Raw genomic sequence first — 25,889 nt, forward strand, 5'->3', positions numbered from 1 at the left:
TAATACTGTAAAAGGAAGGTGAAAATGGGATGTTTTGGAAATAAGAAGAGAACCGAAAGTACATTTGAAAAGCATTTAAAAGCTGAGAAGAGCTAAAGACAAAAAGAAAACTAAAGTTAAACAACCCAATGTGGGCTAGGCTTTCACATTCCACATAATTACTATACAATCCTGAGTCCCTTTCAGTCATGTGCAGTGCTCGGCCTCACCCAATGCTTTATCTAATCTTTTTCCAACTTATATTATAATAGAGTTTAACCATTAACTCGTTTACAGTATTTAGGTAGCTTTTAAGCAGATGCACAGATACTATTGCATAACATTTTATTTCTGCACAACAAAACAGCAGAGAATGTAACTCTCTAACTGTCTGGTATGGCTGAGATTGAATCAGTCTTAGTAGATGTTCTAGAGATCCTCGTGCAGTTTGGCGTTGCCTACGTGAAAAGCATGCAACACTGTTGTCAACAGCCTATGTATCTTTCCAGCTCTCGTGAGCATGCTCTGCACGTAGCACACTTACACAAGAGAGACTGGAGGCGGGGCGACAACACAGAAGAGCCTCTTTGTTTCACGGCACACGTGTCATTACGCCATCTAGTGGTGAAAAACACTGTATTTGCAGGAATCTGAGGTACGCGTATCCTCTTTTAAGTAAAAGAGGAACGAGGCATACTGTAGTTCTCGTCCTGTTTCCACTACCTGGTTGGCTATGAGAAGAAATCATTTAGATGTGTGAATGAGAGCAGAGCACACACAGGGAAATAACAGAGCGACGGATATTTGCAAGAGTTGGGAGCTGTGGCAGAAAGAAGGAAGAAAGTAAAAATGAAAGAAAAAACCCCTTTGTTGTTGAAAGTGAATGTCAAGGGGGAGCCCCTGCCTCTTCCTGTCAACGTGGGGCAATCCCCGCCTCTTTCATGTCTCCTAAAATTCAAATTAAATTCAGATTTAGTGACATGATGCAAATACAGTGTATCTATAGCAGGCTTCAAAAAGTCTATGTAAAATGTATAATTCATGAAGAAGTGTCTCACTTGTGTCATTTATTGCGAAGTACAAGGTGCACATTCACTTAAAGGACAAGGTTAAAGTATTTTAGAAGCATAAAAAGCTTATTTCCCAAAATATAGAAACATTTTTAGCTCAAAGTAGCAGCAAGCATCACTGCATTTGTTGGCACACGTAAAGCTTAGTGTTATTAACTGAGAGCATAAACCTTAAAGCGGGGTAATATCAAAATTTCACACAAACTTGAGAACTGAGGTGTCACGAAACGAGTCATGTTTGATTTTGAAAAAAAAAAACAAAACAAACAACACCAAGGTTGATTTGGCTAATCCACGTGAGCTGCAGTTCCTGTTACTCAGAGCCCAGTCAGATTCCAGCATCTCACACCTAATTTCACTTTTCCTGGTAAAACCCCAGATGGTAAATTTTTGGCTTCTGCCAAAATGTGATTGGGCCATCTCTGGGGGATCTCGTTCAGGCTGGCTTTTTTTCTTTCTTTTTTTTTTTTTTTAAATAGTTTTCTAAGTTAGTATGCACTTCCTCTTTGCTTGTGGTTGCAACCAAGTGCCATTAACTGGAAACACCCCACACCACACGTACGACACACACACACACACACAGAAGAAAAACCTTTTGTTTGAAAGAATTCCACTGACCTAAACATCTGGAAGGAAATTTTCAGAAGTGATGCATTGTTTTGATTGTGTGGGCGAGGGGGCATTTGTAAACCAGAGAGTGCATGACATTAAAAAAAAAGTGTCAAGTGTCAATGACAACAAGAAGGAAGCAGACCTTGAGGGGGAAGAACGTATAACACTTTGATTATACTGCGGCAGTAAAACATTGTTGATTACTACTGTGTGTATGGACTATAAAACTCAAAACATTTTCAGCGCCACGTGAATGTGAATGCTAATGTTTGATCATTTATCATTGAACTGCAGTCAAATGTTGCAACAAGCTAAAGATAATGTTGTTGTGGCGTTTCATCAGACTTCGGTGGAAATCTAATGCGAAACCGATAAGTCAGGTTGGTATTTAGCCAAGTAAAACACACACACACACACACACACACACACACACACACACACACACACACACACACACACACACACACTGTATGCTAACAAGGGGAACGGTGGAACACAAAAATATGTCTTCTTGTTATTCCTTGTTGTGGTTAGTGTGGATAATCCCTATTCATGATTGTTGGCAAGTCAAAGGGACTATTTCTTTGCAGAATGTAGTCCCCATAAAAAGGATGAGATGAAAAAGAAAAGCCCAGTATCAGGTTTGGGACAGCAGACCAGTGCAACACATCCACTGGTGTTGGATTGGTGTTGATGCAGTTAAGTCCAAACCTGTTGTATATGCCAAGACAACCTGAAAGGGCACGTCAGAATAATAACCAGGGATAATATTTTGAGTGTAACCTGGAGCCCATCTAGTTTTGTGTTTTGAGTGAATTTACCCTTTTGACACAAGCACATTTTATTTGCTTGCACAGGCTGCAGGTGCAATAGATCACACCACGAGATCAAACAGACACCTGCACACTGAAGGTAAAAAACAGAACACAAACAGTTTGAGAACTCAGGTGTTTTTTGTTTGCTCTCATAGTTAATGCTGTGCTTGTTGTTGCTATGATTGGTATCTTTAAAGCAAGTGCAATGCAGTCAGTTGGAATTTCTGACATCTCTGGAATACAGAGAACTTGGAGTTACTCCTTTTATAACGACTAAGGATTGGTCATAGGGATGACTCTGCATGGATGTGCAGAAAAAAGTTACCATCATGACTTTGCAAAGTACTTGACCATAATGCAGAACTTTATAACAAAGTCATGTATCTTCACAACTGCTCTTTGCGTGACTTTTTAAATGCATTTTTTAAAACAGTGTTTGTTCTCATATATCGACACATATTACAGGCTATTGCCTAAACACCAAAAGCCATTGCTGAGTCCTGGCAGGCATCACAGAGAGAAACACAAAAAAGTGTTGAAGACTTTTTCACAAGCCCTCGAAAGGTGCTGGGCTGTATTTGCAATGCCATCTAGTGGTGAAAGAGCAGGGGTGTGAAATGTATCTACAGTGAAGAGCACAATTTAAAAAAAAGTGTTGTAGCTTGCAGATGTAAGATGATGGACTCTAAATTAAAGCAAAAATACTAAGAAAAAAATAGTAAAGGAGTGAAACCCACGAGCTTCTTTTAATGGAATTCCCAAAGGGTTTTTTTCATTTTGTTTTTTCAGGGCAAACGGGGAGATCACAGTGGTTTTGGTGATTTCCCCTCCAGGGGAGAGTTTTTATCACGTTGTCTTTACATAAATGACAAATCCAAAGCATTATTGTAAATAATGATGTTATGATGTGCAGCAATCGGGTCTTAGTTAACAAGGTCTTGAATATTCAGGCTCAATTCTATCTTAATTACGTCATAGTACCGTTACCGTATCACCCCCTGCTTTGGGGATTCCCATGATGTCACTTTTTTCCCACACATTTGTTTATTATTATTATTAATCTCTGGCTCTTTAGCCTGTCTTCCTCCCTTCACCCCAACTGGTTTCGTCAGGTGGCTGCCCTGAGCCTGGTTCTACTGGAGGTTTTTCTTTCCAACTGTGACCAAAGCAGGTGCTCAGCGGAGTTTATATGATTGCCAGTGTTTTATTTGTGTTCTGTGTATTATTGGAGGGTCTTTACCTTACAATATAAAGCACCTTGAGGCAACTTTTGATTTGGTGCTATATTAATACTATTGAAATGAAACTGGAATTGAATCCATTGTTTACTCCATTCTATTCTTTTATAAAGTTCCAAGCCTTGTTGTGGTTCAGGGATTTGTGTGTTCCAGTGATCTGAGGAGCTACACTATATTGCCAAAGTGTGTTTATGGGATTTTTTTTCTTTTACCATTCTTCCAGAAGTGCATTTGTGAGGTCAGACACTGATGTTGGGTGAAAAGGCCTGGTTCACAGTCTCCGCTCTAATTCATCTCATAGCTTTTCTACTAGGTTGAGGTCAGGACTCTGTGCTGACCAGTCTAGTTCTTCCACACCAGACTCCCTCAGCCACGTCTTTATGGACCTTGGTTTGTGCACTGGTGCGCAGTCATGTTGGAAGAGGAAGGAGCCATCCCCAAGCTGTTCGCACAAAGCTGGGAGCATGGAATTATCCAAAATGCCTTGGTATGAAATGGCATTAGGGGTTCCTTCCACTGACTAAGGGGTCTAACGCCTGACAAACAACTCCATACTATAATCTCCCTTCCACGAAATGTTTCACTTGGCACAATGCAGTCAGACAAGTACCGCTCTCCTGCAACCGACAAACCCAGACTTGTCTATCAGATTGCCAGATGGAAAAGTCTGATCATCACTCTAGAGAACGTGTCTCCACTGCTTTAGAGTCCAGTGACATCGTGTTTTACACCACTGCATCTGACACTTTGCATTTTGCTTGGTGTTACAAGACTAGGATGCAGCTTTTGAGCCATGAAAACCTTTTTTTCATGAAGCTTTCTACACACTGTTCTTGAGCTAATCTGAAGGTCACATGAAGTTGGAGGTCTGTAGTGACGGATGCTTCAGAAAGTTCACTTGAGCATCTGCTGATCCCACTCTGTGATTTTACATGGTAATATCATTTCATGGTGAACTTTCCGTTGTTCCCTTATCACTTCCATTTTGTTGTAATACTTTGTTATAAACCAGCTCACTGTGGGATATTTAGTAGTGAGGACATTTTATGATTATATTTGTTAGACAGGAAGCATCCTATCATGGTACCACACTGGAATTCACTGAGCTCCTGAGAGTGACTCAATCTTTCACAAATGTTTGTGGAAGCATTTTGCATGCCAAGGTGCTAGATCAGTGAATACTTTTGGCAATATAATGTATGTTGTTGGGGGCAATTCACCCCTGGTAGGGTCTCTCAAGTCTAATTGATCCTGGGTGAGAGGCCAGACCAAGAGCAATTTTGGCAGCTCCTATTAGTAAAAAATCAAGGGTCCAATTTACTCTGCCTGGGACAGTGTTGCCGGGCAGGCCCTTCTGGAGCCCTTTAATCTGAACATTGGCTGCTGTTCTCTTAAATTGCATTGCATTTGTGGGCCACTGGAGTAAAAGCTCTTTTGGCTGTCCCAAGATTTATTATTATTATTATTATTATTATTATTATTATTATTATTATTATTATTATTATTATTATTATTATTATTATTATTATTGTTATTATTATTATTATTATTATTAAGTTTCATTTTATTTCAATAATTATTCATTTTTCATATTGACAAGACAATGAAAAAAAAAAAACATAAACTGGATTAGAAAGTAACCAAACAACAGTCTTGTCATAGTCATTGTGCTTTTATGGAACATATTAGCTGTACATAAAAACAACAACAGCAACAACAAAAACTTGTGTAAGATAAAAGCCTTAAATGGTCGAAAGATATATACGTCACATCTACTGATTCTAAAGTAAAAAACACTTTAATCAATTCTGCCCTCACAGGTCACTGTTACACAGTTATTGGGAAATGCAGTTATCTAAACAGTCATACGGAGACAGCTCAATGCATGTAGATATGGTCAAGACAACCTGAGAACGACCACACTGCTTCAAGTCAACAGGACGGTGCTCAACAGTGACTCAGACAACCACTGGTTACAATTAAGGTAAGGAGCAAATCTGAACACACAAACTGTACCTTAAAACTAATGGACTACAGCAGCAATATATTATAATAATGCATAGTAATAATACTGGGTACCACTCCTGTTAATAAAGAACACAAAACTGAACATTTCTGCTGTGACATTCAGAATTTGGTGAAACATGAAAATAAAACATGAAAAAATGTTTTATATTATGTCAATATGTATATATGAACCAAGGTCATAGATTTAGACAGCAACCTGTTGAATCTGTGCTATGAAGAATTAAAGCACTTCCGAAGACAAAAGAGGGTCCTGCTACTTTTAAGGTCTATCTGATTGTAGTGTAAAAGTGTATTTTGTGACACTTTGACTATTTTAAAAGCATTTCTTATGTACAAATCTTTAATTATGTGTTCAATTTGAAGTCATTGCAATAGATGAGTAGAAATAAAATGATGTATATAATGTTTGCACTAAAACACTAACACATTCAGCGTCATTACCACTTGTTACCAACACCATCTAAAACCAATCCATAGAATAGAATTGAATAAAATAGAATTCAACTTTATTGTCATTGCACATGTCACAGGTACAAGGCAACAAAATGCAGTTTGCATCCATCCAGAAGTGCTTTAGCCATGATATAGATATATTACAATATATATTAGCAATAATATAGATATGCAAGTATATTACAGAAATGGGTCGATTATGGTATGGAGGTATGTTATGAATATGCTATAACTATAAGTACGTACAGGCTGTAGTGAGTACAAGCTATGTACAGGCTATGAACAGGATATAAATGGCACAAATGTGAGAAGCATCTGTTGCTGAAACAAAAAATGATCTCAAATGATGCCAAAATGATGCTTTCTGAAGTACAATTCTTCACTTTATCAAAGCAAAAAATAAAATTTACAATGAAGCAATGATAAAATAGACAAAAGTGTGATAAAGGTGCTGTTAATGTGAGCGTGTCATCTCATTTCTGATTGAAATGGCAGTTTTATTTATATACCACATTTCATTTAAAGCAAACTTAACTCCAAGAACATGAATTGCCAAATGAAGTAAAAAACAATAAAATATAATCAAACAAAACCAAAACACCTACTGAAATAAAAAAGGTTTGAAGTTTTACCGTTTTGATGTACATCTCAGCTCTGACCACTAGATGTCAGCCATCCTCCTTCTGCCCGCCGCTAAGTTTTAATTGAATGATGAATGTGGTTGATGCCCCACTTCAGTCTCTCTCTCTTTCTCTCTCTCACCCCCCTTTCTACACGACTCTCTACCATCTCCGTCACACAGCCAAAATAATAAAATGCTGACTTCTCAAAGTGCTGTCAGTATGCCGGTCTCAGCATAGCAGCCCTGAAGCTTGACACACAGGAGAGAGGGGTGGGGGGGGGGGGGGGGGGGGGGAGAAATAGGGGGTCGAGAGAGAGTGAGAGGAGGGAAAAAAGAGAAACAAGTTTCTCTGACAGCAGGCTCTGCCTTGCCCAGGGGCTTCAGCACTGCACTTCTGTGAAGGTAGGTGTGAGGCTGCTCTCTGTGTCTGTTTCAGTGAGTTTTTACTGGCATGTTGATTCACACTTTAATCTCTCTCTTTACATCTTTGGGGGGCTTTCCTTCATCCACACTCTGTTGTGTCACTATGAGGTGTTTGTAAAATAGGAGAAAGGTGCTAGATAAATGGTATTGTCCAAAAATATGGTGTTTCTGTAAAGTTCTGTGCTTTTGTGGTTGATTTAACTATAAATCAGAAATGAGTTTTTTGTTTTTTTTCTCCCAGATATAGCATCTAAAAGACATTCACTTAAATGAATCGATCAGTATGGTATTTGTAGGCTGCCCATCACTGTGTAAGTAATTTGTCACCGGGGATTTGGAGATGTTGTCTCAGGAGTCTGCAAAGTTTGGAAACCAGAAAAGGCTAAAGTTTACACGTGGCCTGCTCGTCCTCTCCATTTAACATCCATTAGTGCCTGATGTTTTACTATTATCACCGGGTCAGATTGTCTTTTGGGACTGAATGGTGTAATTATATTAAAAGCAGGGACCTTTCGTTTTATGTAGATGGGACCTTTTGGGTTTTTTGGCTCAGGTACAATGTTAGTGAAAGCCACAGTATGTCTTAAAAATGAATTTCTTTAATGGAACCCCCAAGGAAAGTGGTTCTTAGGGTGCTCAAAATGGTGCTCTGACTTGGTCTCACGGAGGAACCCAAGCTGGGGGGGATTCACACAGCTGTAAGTAGCTGACTTGTGAAGCTAAAATTAAGCTGAAGGGTGATTTGGAATGTTACACTTGGTCGGTAAGACGTGGAGAAGATGGCTCGCTGTTGGTGACAAATCTTCTGAGCTTTCGGTGGCAGAACGAGGCCTTAGCCTGCTCACGAGCAAAAAGACAAAAAAAACCTATTTCTGCTAACGTTACAGAAAATTGGATCTACCAAAAGAGCAAGGGAAACAGTGCAGTAGAGTATTTGGAATCCCTTTAAAGTTTATTTATGTTCCAGGAAAGATAATGCACTGACACAGAAGCAGAGTGTAAATCATCTTGGAGCATTTATGAGTGCGTAACCTTTGTCACTATGAAATTGAGACGCTTGTAATGGTCTTTTACTTGTAAAATGCACTGTAACTCATCCCTGCTGCCTGCCTAGATGCAGTATTTTGACATGTATTCATTAGAACTCCTTGCAATTAAATTAAATATGATAAAAGTTATACGATGATAAAAGTTACCTTATAGTGAGTTATGGGTTTAATGCATTCACAATAAGTGCTTTTATCCTTCAGACCTCTAACAATCATTGCTCCAAAATGAAGCTGCACCCATTTCTTTCTTCAAATAACTTCACAGAAGTTCAAGCATTGAAATCTCTCAATACTTGAGCTGCTGTAGACAACATAGTTGTGAAAATGCTTGGAGAAACTCAATAGATGGCTTGAGATAGAAGGTTTGTAAGGGCAGGATTTTAACTGTTGCAGACACACACACTGACAGCTGCAGACACCACGGATGAGCAGTTGTTCTTATTCCACTTTTTTCAGGTCTTCTTGGCATATGCCTGGAGACACTACATTGTGCCTGAGCAGTGCACAGTGTAGTGGAGTGTCTGCTCAAACAAGTTTGTGTGATCAAAACAAATTTATGTCACTTGGACCCAAGCGGGCATAGTTGTAGATGCAGAAACTGTAACACTGGTTTAATAGGTGCAGTCATCAAGGGGAGTGGAGACCAGGCGTCTGTTCCTGTTGAGGAAAACTCCGTGTGCTTATCAGTCTTAGCTGAAATTTGCCCCGTGAGCTCAGTTATTCTGACTGACTGGACTTTTGCTCCCTTTGAGCAAGTTATATGAAGTTGGCCTGCATAGGTGTGATCTCATCAAAGGAGAGTGGGGGATATGTCAATAGCGACAGTCTTTGATTTACACCTAAAATAACATTTAGTTTCTAGTTTTAATTTTTAGTAGGTAGAATTACTTGATACAAAAACAGTTTATACAAATGAGTCAAAGCAATGGGTTAAAAGGGACCTGGATTGAATGCTGCTTACAAAAGCAGTACTTATCTCAAGAGACGGTTTAAGGTTGACGTAAAATGCCACAGTCTTATCTGAAACAAAGAATCAAATTTATCTGAATCTGAAAAAAAAAAACTTTTTCAGATCAAAACAGAAAAAATATGACCCATTGGACTTTTTTGATTTCACAAAAGGTTAAAAAAAAACTGTATTTCAATGAAACATCAATGACATGTAGCTGTACATTTATAGCCAGGCTTAGCTGAGGTCACAACTCCTATAACTAGAGCAGCTGCAGGTGCAGGACATGGTTGAGATTTTAACTGGAAAACGAACAGTCCAGAGCCAGCTGGCAGCGGCAGGTGACGGTCGCTGCACTGCTCCACACCCACTTTGCTTTCTATCATGCAGAAACTCTGCTGGGACAGCTGGAGACAGATGCATGTGCACAAATGCACCATCTGTTTCCAATGTGGACGGCTTCCTGGAATGTGTCAAAACACATCATTTGATCAGACTGTTAGTTTACCAGAGTGCTATTTTCTATAGTCTACCAAAGCTGACAGCAAGCAATTCCCTCAAAATTGGAAAGTTTTGACTCTGTTTTGTAGTTTTCATGTCTCAGTGGTAGTTTTGCCTTTTGATACTTTGAAGGTTAGCTTTCTGATTTGTCATTTTCCCGCTAATCTATCTTCCCTTTGTGATTAAGGGACCCTTCAAGCCTCTATAAGTTAAGAAAATATGTTCTTCGGCGCTGGCAGGTTGTTGGTATCCAGTTGTCTGAGCCCTCAATCTCAGCTCAAGTGTCAGAACAGCCATGTATTTAGCTCATCAATAAGTAAGGCTCAAAGGCTTGACAGCAGGCAAATCACATGAGCTGAGTTTGGCCAGAAACCAGTGTAATATCCAGTCCTTTCACTTTTTCACTTTAAAAAAAGGGAAAAATGAATGATCTAGTTGGCCTCATTTTTTTCATGTCACAGTGTTTTGGATTTATTACACTGCCGGCTTCAAATGAATGAGTCAGAATAACATAAATATATATGAATAGGTAAAAAATGACATTTATCAGGCATTGCAGATTACATCATTAGTTTTCTTTTTATTATAGAAAAAAGCCCCACAATGCATCTTTAAATTTACCAATTTATTGATTTGATTTGACAGATTACCAGACAGTGTTCTGTGAAAAAAAAAGGCATTTTAAAAAAGGAGTTCACTGTAATGACTTTTATTGATCTGAAGTCACACACATCTGTGACATGATGGTCCAGCAAAAGATGAATGACTGTAGCCGACTGATATTTAGTGTTTTTTTTATAGCTATGAGTCCAATTTAAAGAGCTGGGGGAGCTTTACTGTCAAGAGACTGGTAAAGCCTTTCATCCGTGGTAAAAAGTGAGTCTAAGTAGATTGATGCCCCACCTTGTCCTGTAAGCTGCATCTTTTAAATCTCCTCTATCTTCCTCAACACTCGTTTATGCGATCCAGTGTTTGCGTCCCTGGCTTTACACATTGGAGGCACACAGTGTTGATGAAAATAAAGATATACTTTAGTATATGTCATTTTGTGGGGTACAATATAATTTAATGGCCTATATCTTGTTTAAAAAACTCTGTATTCAGAGTTTTCACTCATATGTGTATACACAGTACTCAGTATTACACAGTCAAATTATGTGTGGGGACTAGACTTTACTGTGGGCATGAAAAGAAATCCCCACAATAAAGATTTGAAATTTTATGGGTAGAAACATGGCTTTTGGTTAGGTTAGGTCTGTGAAACTGTATGTGTATGCGTATTTGTGTGTTTGTGTGTGTGTTTGTGTGTGTCTGTCTGCCCTTTCTAATAAAATGTAACCTGATCAGTGACTCTAAGAACACAAACAAGCTTTCAGTCTCAGACGCTTTATGAAGAATAGAATAGAATAGAATAGAATAGAATAGAATAGAATGCCCATTAATCGCAAAGTTATTTAGAGTTTCTGGAATAATGCAGAACAGTGCAGTTTAGTTTTATTTCCATGGTAACCTAGGTCCCATGGCGTCGTCAGGGAAACCAACTCATTTGGTTGTGTTGTGTCAGGACATTATTTTTTACTGATTTTCTAGAGAAACTCTGGTGACACAACAAACTCACAGGGCCTTACAAACAAACACAAGGTGTGCCTTTCCACCTCAGGCCGATGTCCTTATTCAACTTTTCATATCAGAAATTTTGTGTGTTAAATGTTTCAGCTTTTTCATGTGTTTGTGTGCTTTTGTTTTGAAAAAACAATGATCAAGAAAACAAGTGAAAATCTTAAAAGAGGATGTGGCTCATTTGTATGTTGTAAACCATTGTTATAAATAATTTATATCTTGATTCACAGCTTTTATTTTCAGTTCATTTAAAAATGGAAACGAGAAACTTGACATCTGCTGCCCATATGCAGTCACTAATTTGGACCATCTTCAATGTGTTTCGACAAACTTTGTTTCAGTAAAAATGAAAATAAAGAGCAAGAGCACCCTGAAACACAAAACCCCGCAACCACAATAGTTATTTGAGTGCTGGAAAAGTACACTTTTCAGATCACTTTGGATAGTGGAAAGTTACTCTGAATTATGCTGTCCTAATCCATCCTTGAGCACATGATTATGTTGTCATGCAAAAGAACTGCCTGCTATAAAACACTCGGAGCTATAGATGTGAGTGGTTTCTGACATCACGCTAGCAGACTGCCTGCAAAATACAATATTGTATGACCTGATCTGCAATGGTTTTCGCTCTGTGACCAAGTTGGGGAAAAATTTGGAGTGAAAATGAAAACACTGGCCCTTTAACCTGATAGCTGTATTACTCATACTTTGACCCAGATGTATACATGTTCTATCACTGTGGTATTTTCGTGTTTGGGGAGCCCTGTGGTGTTGTATGTAGACCACGCTCTTTGTTATTTGAGGCTGGTGTGAATTAACTGTAATGTTTTAATGTGTCAAAAGCATAACTGTGTCACTGAGTTTTCATCCCTGGGTGCAGATATGTTTCGGGTGGGTCCACAACGGTATCAGCGAGTGTCTGTCAATGATAAATAAGGGATTGCACTTTCCACTCCTCTCTTCTCTCCATTTGACTATTCTTAGTCACTGTGTGGTAAGCTGAGGGTTTAAAGTTACAAAGACCTCATTCTCACTCTCAGTCTTTCGTTGCTTACACTTCTTCGTGCCTCTGAGTCTCTCCTGTTAAAACTGCAAAGCTCTTCTGGTGCAGTTTGCTTTAAGGTGAAAATAAAGACTACGCAAGAATGTGATCTGGGGGCTGCTGTAGCATATTTCCACAGACACTGCTTCCTGAGTATTGCAGATGTATTATTGGAAGCGCATCTATTATTATCATAATAGCATTATTGAAGCACTCTGGGTAGGGCAGCTGATAGGAGATCATGACGCAACTTGCCAAGGACAGTGGTTGACAAAATGCAAAGAAGGGGACCCCCTGTGGTCCTTGACAGGTTTCCAAGAGGATCCCATATAAAATAAGAGCTGGGTGGTTTATCATTTACTTATATAGTCAGAAGATCTGCGGATTAAGCTTTATGACCATGAGCTGTAACATCCTCTGTTAGCATCTGGCCGAGGATTTCAAAAGCCTGTGTTTACACTGCAACATGTTTAATGTAGGCTATAGTAATGCTAAAACAGTACTCAGTCACTCCTTTGTCTTGCATGATTAACTGTCAAAGCTAAGCTTTTTACAATGAAACTGATATTATTGTAAGAGCACAAGATAAGTAAAAGAGGGTTGGAAATAGGACACAGTAAAAGAAGCCATGGTGCGACAGAAAAAAGATTTTAGATAAGAGAGTATAAAGATTGATTGTCCTCTCTTCCTTTTCCCCCTTTTTTACTGGCAGTGCCCTCTCACCCAGGGTGCGCAGCAGTGTGTATGAGTGTGTGTTTATATATGTGAGTCACAGCCTCAGGAACCATGTCAGACCCCAGGGACATTGATGAGGATGCCATCCTCAAAGGCCTTAGTGCCGCGGAGCTGGATCAGCTGGAGTATGAGCTGCAGGAGATGGACCCTGAGGTATGGATGATTTGACCTAAAACCTGCTTTTCCAGTGTCACGGAGCTTTAATAGCTGGTTCCTGACATTCAAGTCTTACCTTTGTGCCTAAAATCTACCCGACATCAGGAGTAGCTTGTTAACCATCAGACATGTGGGAAGTATGGGACATCTAAAGCAAGAACTACATTTTTTCTTTACCCTACCAATGATTGACTTTGTTACTTGTAATTTTTTTACTAGCAGCAGAGTAAAAGCAAATGATGAAGCTTTAAAGCATACCTCTCAGTCAGTAAACTGTAGTGTTGCCATATCAAACATTACCCAATTATAAAGATAAAATAACATGGTTCTACCATGCAGAAAGTGCATGGGTTACATTTCATTTTAGTGACTTCTTTCATAAAAGAAAAAGTTTTTAATGGGTCTCTCATTTATCACATTAGATGTAAAAAAAAAAAAGAGCATCCATTTGCAGAAAATGTTCATTTGATGCACTTTCAGTGCAGGGTAGAACATTACCTGCATTAAAAGTGAGTCTAGAAGCCAACGTTTTATATAATTCTTAGAAGGAACACAACAAGTAAGATAACAAGGAAGGAAGACAACAAGGAACCTTCTCAGCTATCTTTTGGGTAATAAATTCTGCTACTTCTCTGTTCAGATCATTTGATATACCTAAAACTTTCTACTAATTTAGTCTTATTTTCCCATCAACATAATATGATCCGATGTTCTCCCAGAATGCCATGCTGCCAGCTGGCTTTCGGCAACGAGATCAGACAAAGAAGACCCCGACGGGGCCATATGACCGTGACGCCCTGATGAAGCACCTGGAGAAGCAGGCCTTGGAGCACGAGGACAGGGAGGACCTGGTGCCCTTCACCGGTGAAAAGAAAGGTGGGAAAGCAGATTCTTTGTCTGAGGATTTATGTAGGTGTCCTGTTACATAATATGCAGCAAGTCATTTAATTTTGTTTTCAGGCTAAAGTTTGAACATACAGTAAAAATCTATCTAAGCACTTTCAATATCTCCCCTTTCAATTGGGTATAGTTAGTCACTAATATCAGCAATAGAATTTGCAATAAATGGAAACTAGTGATGCAAAAAGCAGATGTTCTTGTTATTCACCACTGAAATTGTGAAGATAAATGGGCACAAAAAAGAGCTGAGAAAGCACCGTGTAGGATTAAGTGAAACCTGAGTTCATTAAAGCTCCATTTGTGATATGTTTTGGGAAAAATCATACAAATAAAGCTTTTATGAGAAGTGAAATTATTAGATAGATAACTTCATTAAAAAAAATATATAAACAAACATTAAATATTTTGTAGTTTTTTTAAACTACCTTTTTTTGGCTTTTGCTACCCTTTTGAACACTGAACTATAACTATAACCTTTGTCTTCTTATTTATCATCTTTTTCTTTCTGTATCTAGGAAAACCTTTTGTGGCCAAGGAAGCACCAGAGATCCCCCTGCATGAGCAGGTGATCCTGGAACCAGAGCTAGAGGAGGCCTTGAAAAATGCCACTGATGCAGAGATGTGCGATATTGCAGGTAAGATTTACTATTGCTACTGTTTACTATTACTACTAATCGTTTTAATAGCAATGGCAGCACTATACTTATGTAGTATATATACTATATACATTGGTTTTTTACAAGTGCAACTTAGTAAACAGTGCGCTTTTATGACAGGCTTTATCAGGCTGCAGATAATTCCAAAATCTATATTTAGTCTGTATTTCAGGAGCTAAACATCTAACGATCCTACAGGTAATCACAGGTAAAAGGGAACTGCAACTATTACTCTGATCACAAGTTCTTAGAAAAAAAAAAACTATGTATCCATCCATCCATCCCCTTATCCAGTGGAGGCTTGCAGGGAAGTTGGAGAGGTCGGGTGCATACTGGACAGGGTGGCAGTTTATCCCAGGATGCACAAAAGACAAAACATAACAGCAATCTCAAATTTAAGGAATAGTGCTTTAGTTTGTTCTCTCCCTAATACTGTAATGAGGGGAACCAGTGTTGCCTTCTTGAATCACATACATACAGGAGACAGATTTCTCAGTCAGATCTGCTCATCGTGTCCAGTGAACAGATCTGACTGAGAAATCAAGGAACAGTGCATGCTCAGCAACTTGTGAAGTAAAGCATACGCTGCTTTATCATTTATTCCAACTGTAATGAGGACTATAATTTATAAAATGAACATTGTGTTTATTTGATAAGATTTGGAACTAGAGACTGAGACCGTAAACTTGTTAGGGAAATGTTTACTGAGATCACAGACAAAGGTGCTGAAGGGTCATTTTCTCATAGACTTCTACATAACCAAAGATCTTTTTGAAGCCAGAGCCATTGCCCTCTTTTACTTTTGTGAGAAATGAAATGGGTAAAATAAAGTGTTAAATGTGAATATTAGCAATGGTTCTGTCCCAGTAAACCGTACTAATGAGCCGGCATTCATAACACCAAGACCCCGACTCACCTATGACATGCAAAAATGTCTGTAATTACATCTTTTTTGTGTGATGTCATGTGTTTGTCCTCGTGCAATTTCCCAGCAGTCGGTGCTTATTAACCAACAATGACATGCACAGCATACTGTGACCTTGGTGTTTTCATCACAGCGGCTTTGACCCACATAGTTCTATTATACAGATCCATTCTCTTTCTACTGCTAGCTTTATATTGTTTCCCTCAACACTGAGACAGCTCGGTTAATGACATGGCCAAACATGTGACGGGGTCCAATTCCCCATGCTCAGCAACACAAAAATAAATAGGTCTGGCTCCAGGCCACCGAAGGAAGGGTGGAGTGGACATGGGGATGGTGGAGGCAAAGATATTGTATCTGTTTAAAACATACTGTGTTTGCAGATAAAGCCTCAGTTTTCCATGTTTCCAGAAACTTGAAATTAAAAAAAAAAAGTTCACACTTGCTTTGTTCTTGAATAATGAAATCATTTAAGAGGTGATTTTGACATTTGTTAATGTACTAATGCATCTTAGGTTAGTAGTAGTGGTAAACAGCCAAACTAAAGAAAATGTAGTGACAGTATGACAACTGCAGCTTTGTCAAAGTTAACAGTATCCTGTGCAATGCCCTTTCTGGGTTTCTTAAATGTCAGAGAGAAATCAAAACCCTTACAGCCTTCCTCAGTGAGTTATGTTGCTCATCAGTAATTGGACAAGACCTATTTGGGAGAGCTGTTTGCAAATGCAGAAAAAATTAATACAGAAAACCTTAGATTTTCTAAAATCCTCTACACACCATTAATCCTAAATGCTGGATGGTATTTTAGGCAAAGTCAAACTGAAACATAAAACATGCTTTATTGAGTGTGAAACCCTGAACAGGCGGTTAGACTCCCCTGATGTGCCAAACAGGCAGGCAGGCATCCGGAAAGGCATAGTAGGGAACATGTTTGTCCAGCACCATGAGTCTGACAGAGAGACCGCCGTTTTAAGCTTGGATAGAGTCCAGATGGGGATTAAACCTCGGTTAGCCTCTGTCAGTCTATTGTTGGGGCTTTCTGGCAAACAGACTGAAGGGAGTGAATAGCCTGGCTGGCATGTCCAACAAATCACTTAAGGATTTTGATTCATATAAGACAATAGCAGTTTATTTTAATTGGTTTAAACTGATCTTGTCTTGATTTATTTAGATTTATCGCAGTTTATTTAAAAGAATTCCAGCTTTAATTTTTTTTAGGTTGTTGTTAGTGTATTTAGCCACTTTAGGATGGCATGGGTGTCCATGGCAAATACTCCCCTTAACCGCTACACACACACACACACGCACACGCACACACACAAGGACCTTCCCATGGTTAGAAACACTCCAACATTGAATGAGGAGGTTGGTGGGAAGGTGCTATGCAGGGAGGTGTTGCTGTCACAGCAGTTGGTTTGTCAGAGACTTTGGACCTGGCAGGGTTCGACAAGAGCAAAAAAAAAAAAACACAAAACAACTTGAAGTCTGCCTCCTCCTGGTTGTAAAGAGTAACAGCAATAGAAAAAGAAGCCCCGATTCAACAGCTGTAGAAGGTATTCATTTGTAAATATTTTATATAAGTGTAAGTTCTATTTTTTTGCGTAAGTTCTATTGTTTTTTTTCTAGTTCACATGAATATAATAATGAAGGCAACAGTAATTTTATCCAATGATAAACTGCAGAAATTGGGGAAAAAAATTATCACAGTATATTGTCACCTAATCTTCAAACTACTAAAACTACCGTGAATATTATGATACTATAATATTACAGTGCATATTAAACACAATAAAATAACACAATACTAACTCCTGCACTAATATGCAGATTGTGAGGTTCTTATTTAATATTTTATTATTTCCAGTTTGGGTTCCTCTTTGCTACATTTCAGCAGTAAATGCTACTTTGACATTACTACTCTAATATGACGGGTATTCTTTGTATTTTGAAATGATCTTTATAGCATTTATGATCAGCTCATATTGCTATAGAGTTAAGCTTAGAGGTATAACATGTAAAAGCAGTAGAATATCTTTTTACATCACAATTTTAGCATATGTTAGCAGTTACTGTAAAACAACAAAGGTATAAATAATTATTTTTAACATCTAACACTGAACACAATTATTGTGCATCACGTGAATGTCTTGGTTTTATTTTCCTGCAGTGTTATTGTTTTTGTTTTGCTGAGGTGTCAGCTGTTTAAGAAAATCAAAATGCGATACACCCGTCCTGCACTACCACATCAAACAGCTGACAGACATGGGTCAGCATATTGCTGATTGTGGCCACTGGCAACCTCCATAACAAACCTAAAAACAGGAAAACAAAAAAAGCCAGTGAACACTGAACTATAACTTCAACTTAATGCAATAGGAATGATGCAAAGATAAGTTAGTGTTACTTAAAAAAAGCAGTACTTCCTTCACCTTTTCTAAATACTTGCTATTGATGTATTTTTAGGATTAGTTTGACCTGACAAATACTTTAGGTGCCCCTAAACAGAGTCGTCTCTTCTTCTAACTTCGTGTGGTCACAAATTAACACTGTCTCAATGTCAGCTATAATAACACTAAGAATTCTAGAGGCCCACAGCTTGACCCTGAAAGTTGTGTATTGTGCAGGCTATCTTTACTTCCTTGGGGGCCCCTCGAAAGTGTAAGACTAGAGGTCCCCACTGAACTCAGACAACAGTTTCCTTATCTCATCAAACACCCGTGCACACACACATAGACACACACAGGAGATGAAGGAAAAGGAAAAACTAACTGTGGCACTTTAGGTTTTGTCCTCGCCACAGAAACATTTTTTCCTAGCAAAGCAATATTAACAAACTTGCCTTTGGTATATCAGTACAGGGACACAGGACACACCATTTAAACTAGCTAAAAAACTCTCTGATTTTATTCAAATAGTATAGATATTTTTATCTGAATCAAGGTTATTATCGTTAACGAAAACTAACGAAATAACGAAAACTAGAAGTGAAAAAACATTTTCGTTAACGGAAATAAAAATAAAAACAAAAAAAGGAAAACTAACTAAAACTGGAATGAGTGTTCACAAAACTAACTAAAATTAACTGAATTTATAGCAAAAATGTGTTTAGTTTTCGTTGATGTGTGCGTGTCATACACAGTGTTGGGTAAGTTACTTTAAAATAGTAACTTAGTTACATTACTAGTTACTTCTATCAAAAGTAACTCAGTTACTTCAAGTTACTCGTTACTTTCAAAGTAACTAGTTACTAGGGAAAGTAACTTTGGTTTTACTCAGAATTCTCTTGTTAATGTGTTGCTTCCATAACTTTGCCAGTCTTCTAGCTTGCTTACTTGCCACAAGTGCACTGTGCCACCTACCAATAGAAAGGAACAGATAATGTGCATATTTCCACGAGAGAAATCCCACACCCGGACCATCATTGACTGCTGCCATGATTCTAGCCTACGTCACAGCATCATGTGCGCCTTTTACATCCAACACAAAAACTGCAGTCGTGGTACTTTGATTGTACTCGGAACTCGGAAATTCTGCCTTCTGAATAGGAAGATGTAGGTAACACCAGACTGCAGATGAGCTGCATACAGGGCTGGACTGGGACAAAAAATCGGCTCGGGCATTTTGACTAGAGACCGGCCCACCATTATAGGAAAAATCATAAAGCCTTTGAATGAAAACAAACACTGTTGTGACAGTGATGTACACGGTTTTGATGGTATATTTGCATCAATCTATGAATCGTTTGTTCGCAAGATTCAGATAATTATTTTTTAAAAGCTAGACATTTTAAATTAGAATAAGAAAGAAAAGTATTTCTTTGTGCCCACCTTTCCCTGTTAATGCCCTACCTGGCCCCCCTGGCAAAACTTTGCTAGATCCACACCTGCACAATTACCAGCTGTCAGCTACCTAAAAAAGGATCCTGGGGTTATTTGTCTCTCAGAAACAGTTCATAACTTCCCTTCAACTCATTCATGTCACCTAAAAGGTAAACCTGTTTCTCCATCACCTGTTCAGCTCTGATGATTCAGTAAGGACATCTCCTGGTTTCATCTTCATGTTTCCCTCTCACCAGATAACCAAACCGACATCATGACCAGCAGCTTTTTTGCAGCTGTGGCTCCAGCAAACATCAGCTGATACTAGAAATTAATATTATATAAATTCTAACAACAGCTGATCAAGCTTAAACGTGCTGCTGTTGTTTAGCGTGACATCCGCTGGTTTCCTCTTTCTGGCGCAAAGTGGGCGATAAACGAACAAGAGAGCCGATCAGCTGATCATTGATCAGTTTTCATGATTGAAGTAGAAACGGGAGAGGGAGGGGGGAGAATGAGAGAAGAAGAGGCAGCTGTGCAGCAAAGACAGAATAACTCCAGCTTTGTGCCCTTTTCATTGTAGCTGAATTACGGGACAAACTGTTCCTTTTCACCTCAATAAGAAACGCGTAATATTTTCTCTGAATACCAGACGGGACAGTTGGCAACTCTAATAACTTATGAACAAAATAAAGTTCAACATCATTAACTTCATAGCACCCACCCAGCTGTATAGAAACTCCGTCATGCTAGCTAGTACGCAGTACGGAAAAAGTCAGCACAACGAAAATAAACTCCACCTAAACTTGGTTTATATCTGACCCAGATAGACTGCAGGTCATAACTTCTTACCTGAAGTTCAGTTCACACTTGGACCGGCGGCCGCCTCGGGTCTCTTTTCCTTCTGCGTCCTCCACCTGCTGCCTCCACCACTTGCTAATGTTACAGAATCTGTGGAAGCTCCGCGATAGCCACCACACGAAGTAACGAGTAACGACCCTATCTAAATCCTAGTAACGACTAACGCGTTCCTGGTTTTGGCATAATAACTAGTTACCGTGCTCGTTACCACAATAGTAACGTAGTTACTGTAACGCGTTACTTAATAACGCGTTAGTCCCAACACTGGTCATACAAGAGTCAAGGGTGAAAATGAAGTTTAGTTTCCAGATTTTTTTCTTGCTGTGTCTCATTATGCCAGCAGGTGGCAGTACGTTAGTCAAGTCGCGCAGAATCGTGTCAGGAAAAGTCGGGAGAAAGCGCCAGAGTCCAATTTGGGATTACTTTGAATATGACTGTGTTTTGGATAGAGCAAATGTCTTGTAGTGGAAAGAGACAAATTATGAGGGACATTTCTAAAGGGAAAAAAATCCCACAAACCTTAAAGTGCACTTGAAAAGCTCACACAAGAAGGGTAACCTAGCTTACCTTGAGAAGGTAAGGGAGCACTCAACCCTCATCCCCAGAAAACAGAAGCTAACCCCAGGCAAGGCAGTGTGATACATCCCGAGACAACAGGACGGGGATATCTACATAACTGTGTGAGTCAATTACCTTCAAAAAGTTTATCAATTCACTTGAACCACTATTACGAACACCCGGTGCTGCGAGAGTTAATAGTCTCATTGGGGCCAAGATATACGTTTTATAGTTGCCTGGTATCAATGGTTGTTCATCTGCCTTTATTTATTTATTTATTTAAAGAACCCATAGGTGGGAATGTGAGTTGTCTGTCTCTGCATGTTAGCCCTGCGACAGACAGGCGACCTCTCCAGGGTGCAGTATGGTAGCTGGAATAGCAACATACCCAAGGATGAGCAGAATGACTGATATGATGAAACTGGGATTTTTGTTACACTTAATTATTGCAAACACAACTAAAACTATAACTGAAACTAATCAAAACTAAACTGAAACTAAGGATTTTCAAAAAATAAAAACTAAACTAAACTACCAAACAATTGGTAAAAACTAATTAAAACTGATATAAAATTGAAAATCTGAAGTCAAAACTAAATAAAAATAAAAACTAATGAAAATTGCAAAACTATTAAAACCCTGATCTGAATGTATTCATGGTGATTGTTTTCCTGTATTTACAGCTATCCTTGGAATGTACACGCTGATGAGTAACAAGCAGTACTACGATGCTCTGGGCACCACAGGCACCATCGCCAACACCGAGGGCATCAACAGTATGTCTGAAAGCTAAAGACATTCATGAGCTACTTCTTATACTCACACAGACATTAAAATGAAATGCAGACAGACATGTGACAGTACTGTATGTTTTATTGTGTACCGTTTACACTGTAGCCTCAGTTGTGATCATTTATCTCCTTCAGGCGTTGTGAAAGCAGATCCCTTCAAGGTCTTCCCTGAAGAACCTCCAAACCTCACCAATGTGGAGGAAACGCTGGAGAGAATTCACAACAATGATAGCAGCCTGACTGAAGTCAACCTTAACAACATCAAGGTCAGCTCATTGGAACGTCACAATTATGGAAAAATTATGCACAGATAAAAAAAAATTGTCAAAAGGAGCTTGAAGCTGGACTCAGAGTCCTTAAACTCCCAAACAAGATTAATTTCCCATATGACAACAAATATTACACAATCGTTTCAGTGAACCAGCTCATGTGATTTGCTATACTGATCCTTGGCTGCAAAACCCGGATCTGCAAGCTTATCAAGTATTCCTTGTTTGTGAACTGAACATCCCCGTATTTTCCTTGCAGGACATTCCCATCCCAACACTAAAAGAGATCTTTGAAGCGATGAAAGGAAACTCTCACGTGGAGTTTCTGAGCATCGCTGCAACCCGAAGCAACGACCCTGTGGCATATGTGAGTAAATTACCCACTGTAATTATCAACTGCTTGCCAATGACAGCAAATTTCCTCAAAGTTTAAATTCATTTTTATGGTATGTATTTCTTTGATATAAAAATCTTAGAAATGTCTTACAGTTTATATCTCATTCTAGCTACAGATCTATTTGTTTACTGAATGACTCTTGATTGAGGGTATTAGAGGATATTTATTTGTAGTGTAAAATATCAACTTAAGGTACTGTTGTACCTCTACTCTCTAATTGCAATGACTGAAGTTTTCCTTCAGATTCTATAAAGATCTCCTTTTCTTTGTCACCTGATCTTCAGATGCACTGTGGTAAACTATAGTTTATATCCGAATGTGTCTGCCACCTGACTATAAGAAATATTTTTTAAGTCCTTAAGAGCTTTTAAAATGTGGAAGAAAAATATAGTTTCAATGTGCGTTTCTGTCTGTGTTTCTAGGCATGCGCTGAGATGCTGCAGGAGAACACCAGCTTACAGAGTCTTAACATCGAGTCTAACTTCATCACTGCAGAAGGCATGATGGCGATCATCAAAGCAATGGCTAATAATGCCACACTGATGGAGTTCAAGATTGACAACCAGGTTAGAAACAAATTATTGGACACGCTGTGCATCTACAGCTGATAATTTGCAAGCCACTTTAACACTCACCTGTAGAATGATTTAAGCCTGGCACACAAACGTACCATTTGTGTGCAAAACAATGCCAACCATCTACAGTTTTACAGACATTAAATTGTAATTTTGTACCAACAAAGCGATTCCAAAAGAGCTATTAGCCGAAGACTTGGCATATTTCTGCATGATGTGCAGAAATTAAATTGAAAAATACAATGAAACATGGAATGACCTCCCCAGAGGCTGGACCTGAACATTACTGAAGCAGTGTGGGATCGTCTTGGCAGAGGAGCTTTAAATGTCCTTCAAGAAGCCTGGAGAACTGTTCCTGAAGACTATTTTTAAAAAATTACAAGTCTGCCTAAAAGAAGAAAAATGGTGGTAACACCAACTATTAATTTTCAAGCTCATTAGAACTGTGCAGACTTTGCCATTTCCATCAATGCATGCATTTCCCATTTTCAAGGTAACATCTAAAAAAAAAAGACTTATGCACAGCAACCAAAACAAGACATCCTAACTTTTATTGTCCAAGTATGAAATAACTGAGTTAATACTCATACCCAATGACGTGCTTTTCTTACTGCTTTCAAATTGAATTCACAATGGAAAAAAGGACTCAGTGCTTGATTGTGTTATCCTTTCATGTATCATATAGCGACAAAAACTTGGAGACTCGGTTGAGATGGAGATTGCCTCCATGTTGGAGAACAACTCTAGTATCCTGAGATTTGGCTACCACTTCACCCAGCAGGGTCCCCGAGCCAGAGCCGCCATGGCCATCACACGAAACAATGACATGAGTAAGAAACCTGAATCCATGGTCAGACAGTCTTGAAATATTCATGTTTAATACAAGGAATCATTTAAAGTGTTATTGGATTGTGCAACAGAATATGAAATCGGCATCTTCTCTCTTTTACATAGTTCGTCAGCAAAGATTAAGATGAACACGACAAGGAGTGAGCAGAAGAGCAACCATTAGCCCCTCGGAGCCTGCAAAAACGGATGACTCTTGTCACTGTGGGGCAGCAGAGCTGAATGAATTCTCCCAAATTAATTCTGGTCACTGTGCCTGGGGGAAACCATGTCTAACATCCATGTTCAACCATTCATTTCATTTACTGCAGCAAGAGTTTTGTAGGTTGCTGAATTTCTCATAAAGGCATGTATAGATCACAAGCACAACCTGAAGTGTCTTTTTTGTGCTTTTAGTTTATGCGTCACCAACATCAACCCAAACAAATAGTTAACTACTTTCATTCACTAACTCAATGTGGTGCTATATCATCTGTGGGAGAGGGGGGAAAAATCTGTAAATACTTTAAATAAAAATATATATTCGATTATTTTTTGTAATTGTTTGGTAAGTTTAATTTTATTGTTTCTAATTCTTATTGCACACATAAATATTATACTCGACAAATATTGTTTTAAATGCACCAAGAAAAAAAAAATCATATACTTTGGCACAGTTAAGGAGACTATCTACAGGTTGTGAGTTGGATTTACATAAAGTAAGTAAAGTAATTGTCTTAAAGTAATCTGTATTTGAACCACTGATACTGGACAAACTGCTGTTTACAAAAGTGACAGCATTTTTTTTTCCAAATTGTGTCCATCAAATAATTGCCATCTTGCAAACAATGAATTAACATCTGTGATTAACCACCTTTTTTTGGAAAACTGATTTCAATTTAGACTCAAGAACAGAAGAAAAACAAAGTCTTTGACATCTATATGGGAAGGCTTTGGGACTCCAACGAACCACAGTGAGAGTCATTATCCCCAAATGGACCAAACTTAGAACAATGGTGAACCGTACCAGAAATTGCCAACCTACCAAAATGACTCCAAGAGGACATCAAGAACTCATCCTGGAGGTCACGAAGGAACCCAGCATAACATCTAAAGAACCAAAAGCCTCCCTTATGATTGAACAATAACAAAGAGAGTGGGCAAAAATGGTATCCATTGGAGAGTTCCAAAGAGAGAAATCACAGCTGACCAAAAAGAACACAAAGGCTCATCTCATATTTTCCCCCAGAAAACATCTTGATGATCTCCAAGACTTTGGTGAAAATGTTGAGGGACTGATGAGACAAAGCTGAACTTTCTGGAAGGCTTGAGTGGGGTAAATCTGGCACAAAGCTAACAGCATTTCATAAAAAACAACAGCAAACCAACAGTCAAACCTGGTGGTGGCAGTGTGATGGTTTGGGGCTTGCACTTTAGTGCTTCAGGATCGGTAACTGATGGAACCGTGAATCAGAATATCAGGATGTCCAGCCATCATTTCATGACCTAAAGCATCAAGCCCACTTAGGCAGCAAAACTGAGTTGTTAAACAGGTTCATGCAGGAAAACTCTCCAGTGTGACTGCATGAAAACTATTCTGCAAAGAACAGCAGACCAAAATTCTTCATCCCTTCAATTCAAAATTCCTTACAAAAGCTTGGTTGCAGTTTTTGCCGTCATGGGTGGCACAACCAGTTATGAGGTTTAGGGGGCAAGTAGGTTTGGATAACTCTTTTCCCCTTAATAAATGAAATGATCTTTAAAAACTGCATTCTACAGGTTATCTTCGTCTAATATTAAAATTTACTTGATGATCTGAAACATTTAAGAAATCAGAAGGATTGCAAATAGTTTTTCACAGCACTATACATAATTGTAACTGTTATAATCATAATCTCATTTTCTGTGGTAAATATAATAAGAAATTATTTCCTAAAACTAACACATTCAGCATTTTAGGTACCCGCCCCCAAAAACCCTTGATTTAATAAATCACAGCCCTTTAATCTCTTACAGTTTCTT

The 25,889-nt window shown here is 38.7% G+C and overlaps 1 protein-coding gene across 3 annotated transcripts; it reads left to right on the forward strand.

Moving 5' to 3' along the window:
- The first annotated feature begins 5,604 nt into the window (after positions 1 to 5,604).
- tmod4 (tropomodulin 4 (muscle)) lies at positions 5,605 to 24,418 on the forward strand. 3 transcript variants are annotated; one of them, XM_085176869.1, is made up of 10 exons: positions 5,605 to 5,698; positions 13,114 to 13,289; positions 14,012 to 14,168; positions 14,708 to 14,827; positions 21,694 to 21,786; positions 21,937 to 22,067; positions 22,330 to 22,437; positions 22,890 to 23,033; positions 23,728 to 23,872; positions 23,997 to 24,418. In XM_085176869.1, exons 2-10 carry the CDS (start codon positions 13,188 to 13,190, stop codon positions 24,017 to 24,019), a joined length of 1,023 nt encoding a protein of 340 aa, XP_085032995.1. In that variant the 5' UTR covers positions 5,605 to 5,698; positions 13,114 to 13,187; the 3' UTR covers positions 24,020 to 24,418. The 3 variants fall into 3 exon arrangements, with proteins under 3 accessions (XP_085032995.1, XP_085032994.1, XP_085032993.1); XM_085176868.1 differs by lacking the exon at positions 5,605 to 5,698 and adding an exon at positions 7,030 to 7,231 and having other exon boundaries at positions 13,125 to 13,289; XM_085176867.1 differs by lacking the exon at positions 5,605 to 5,698 and adding an exon at positions 7,030 to 7,219.
- The last annotated feature ends 1,471 nt before the right edge of the window (positions 24,419 to 25,889 follow it).

Source organism: Neolamprologus multifasciatus, chromosome 11, assembly GCF_963576455.1.
Source record: "Neolamprologus multifasciatus chromosome 11, fNeoMul1.2, whole genome shotgun sequence".
In the NCBI taxonomy this organism is placed as follows: Eukaryota; Metazoa; Chordata; class Actinopteri; order Cichliformes; family Cichlidae; genus Neolamprologus; species Neolamprologus multifasciatus.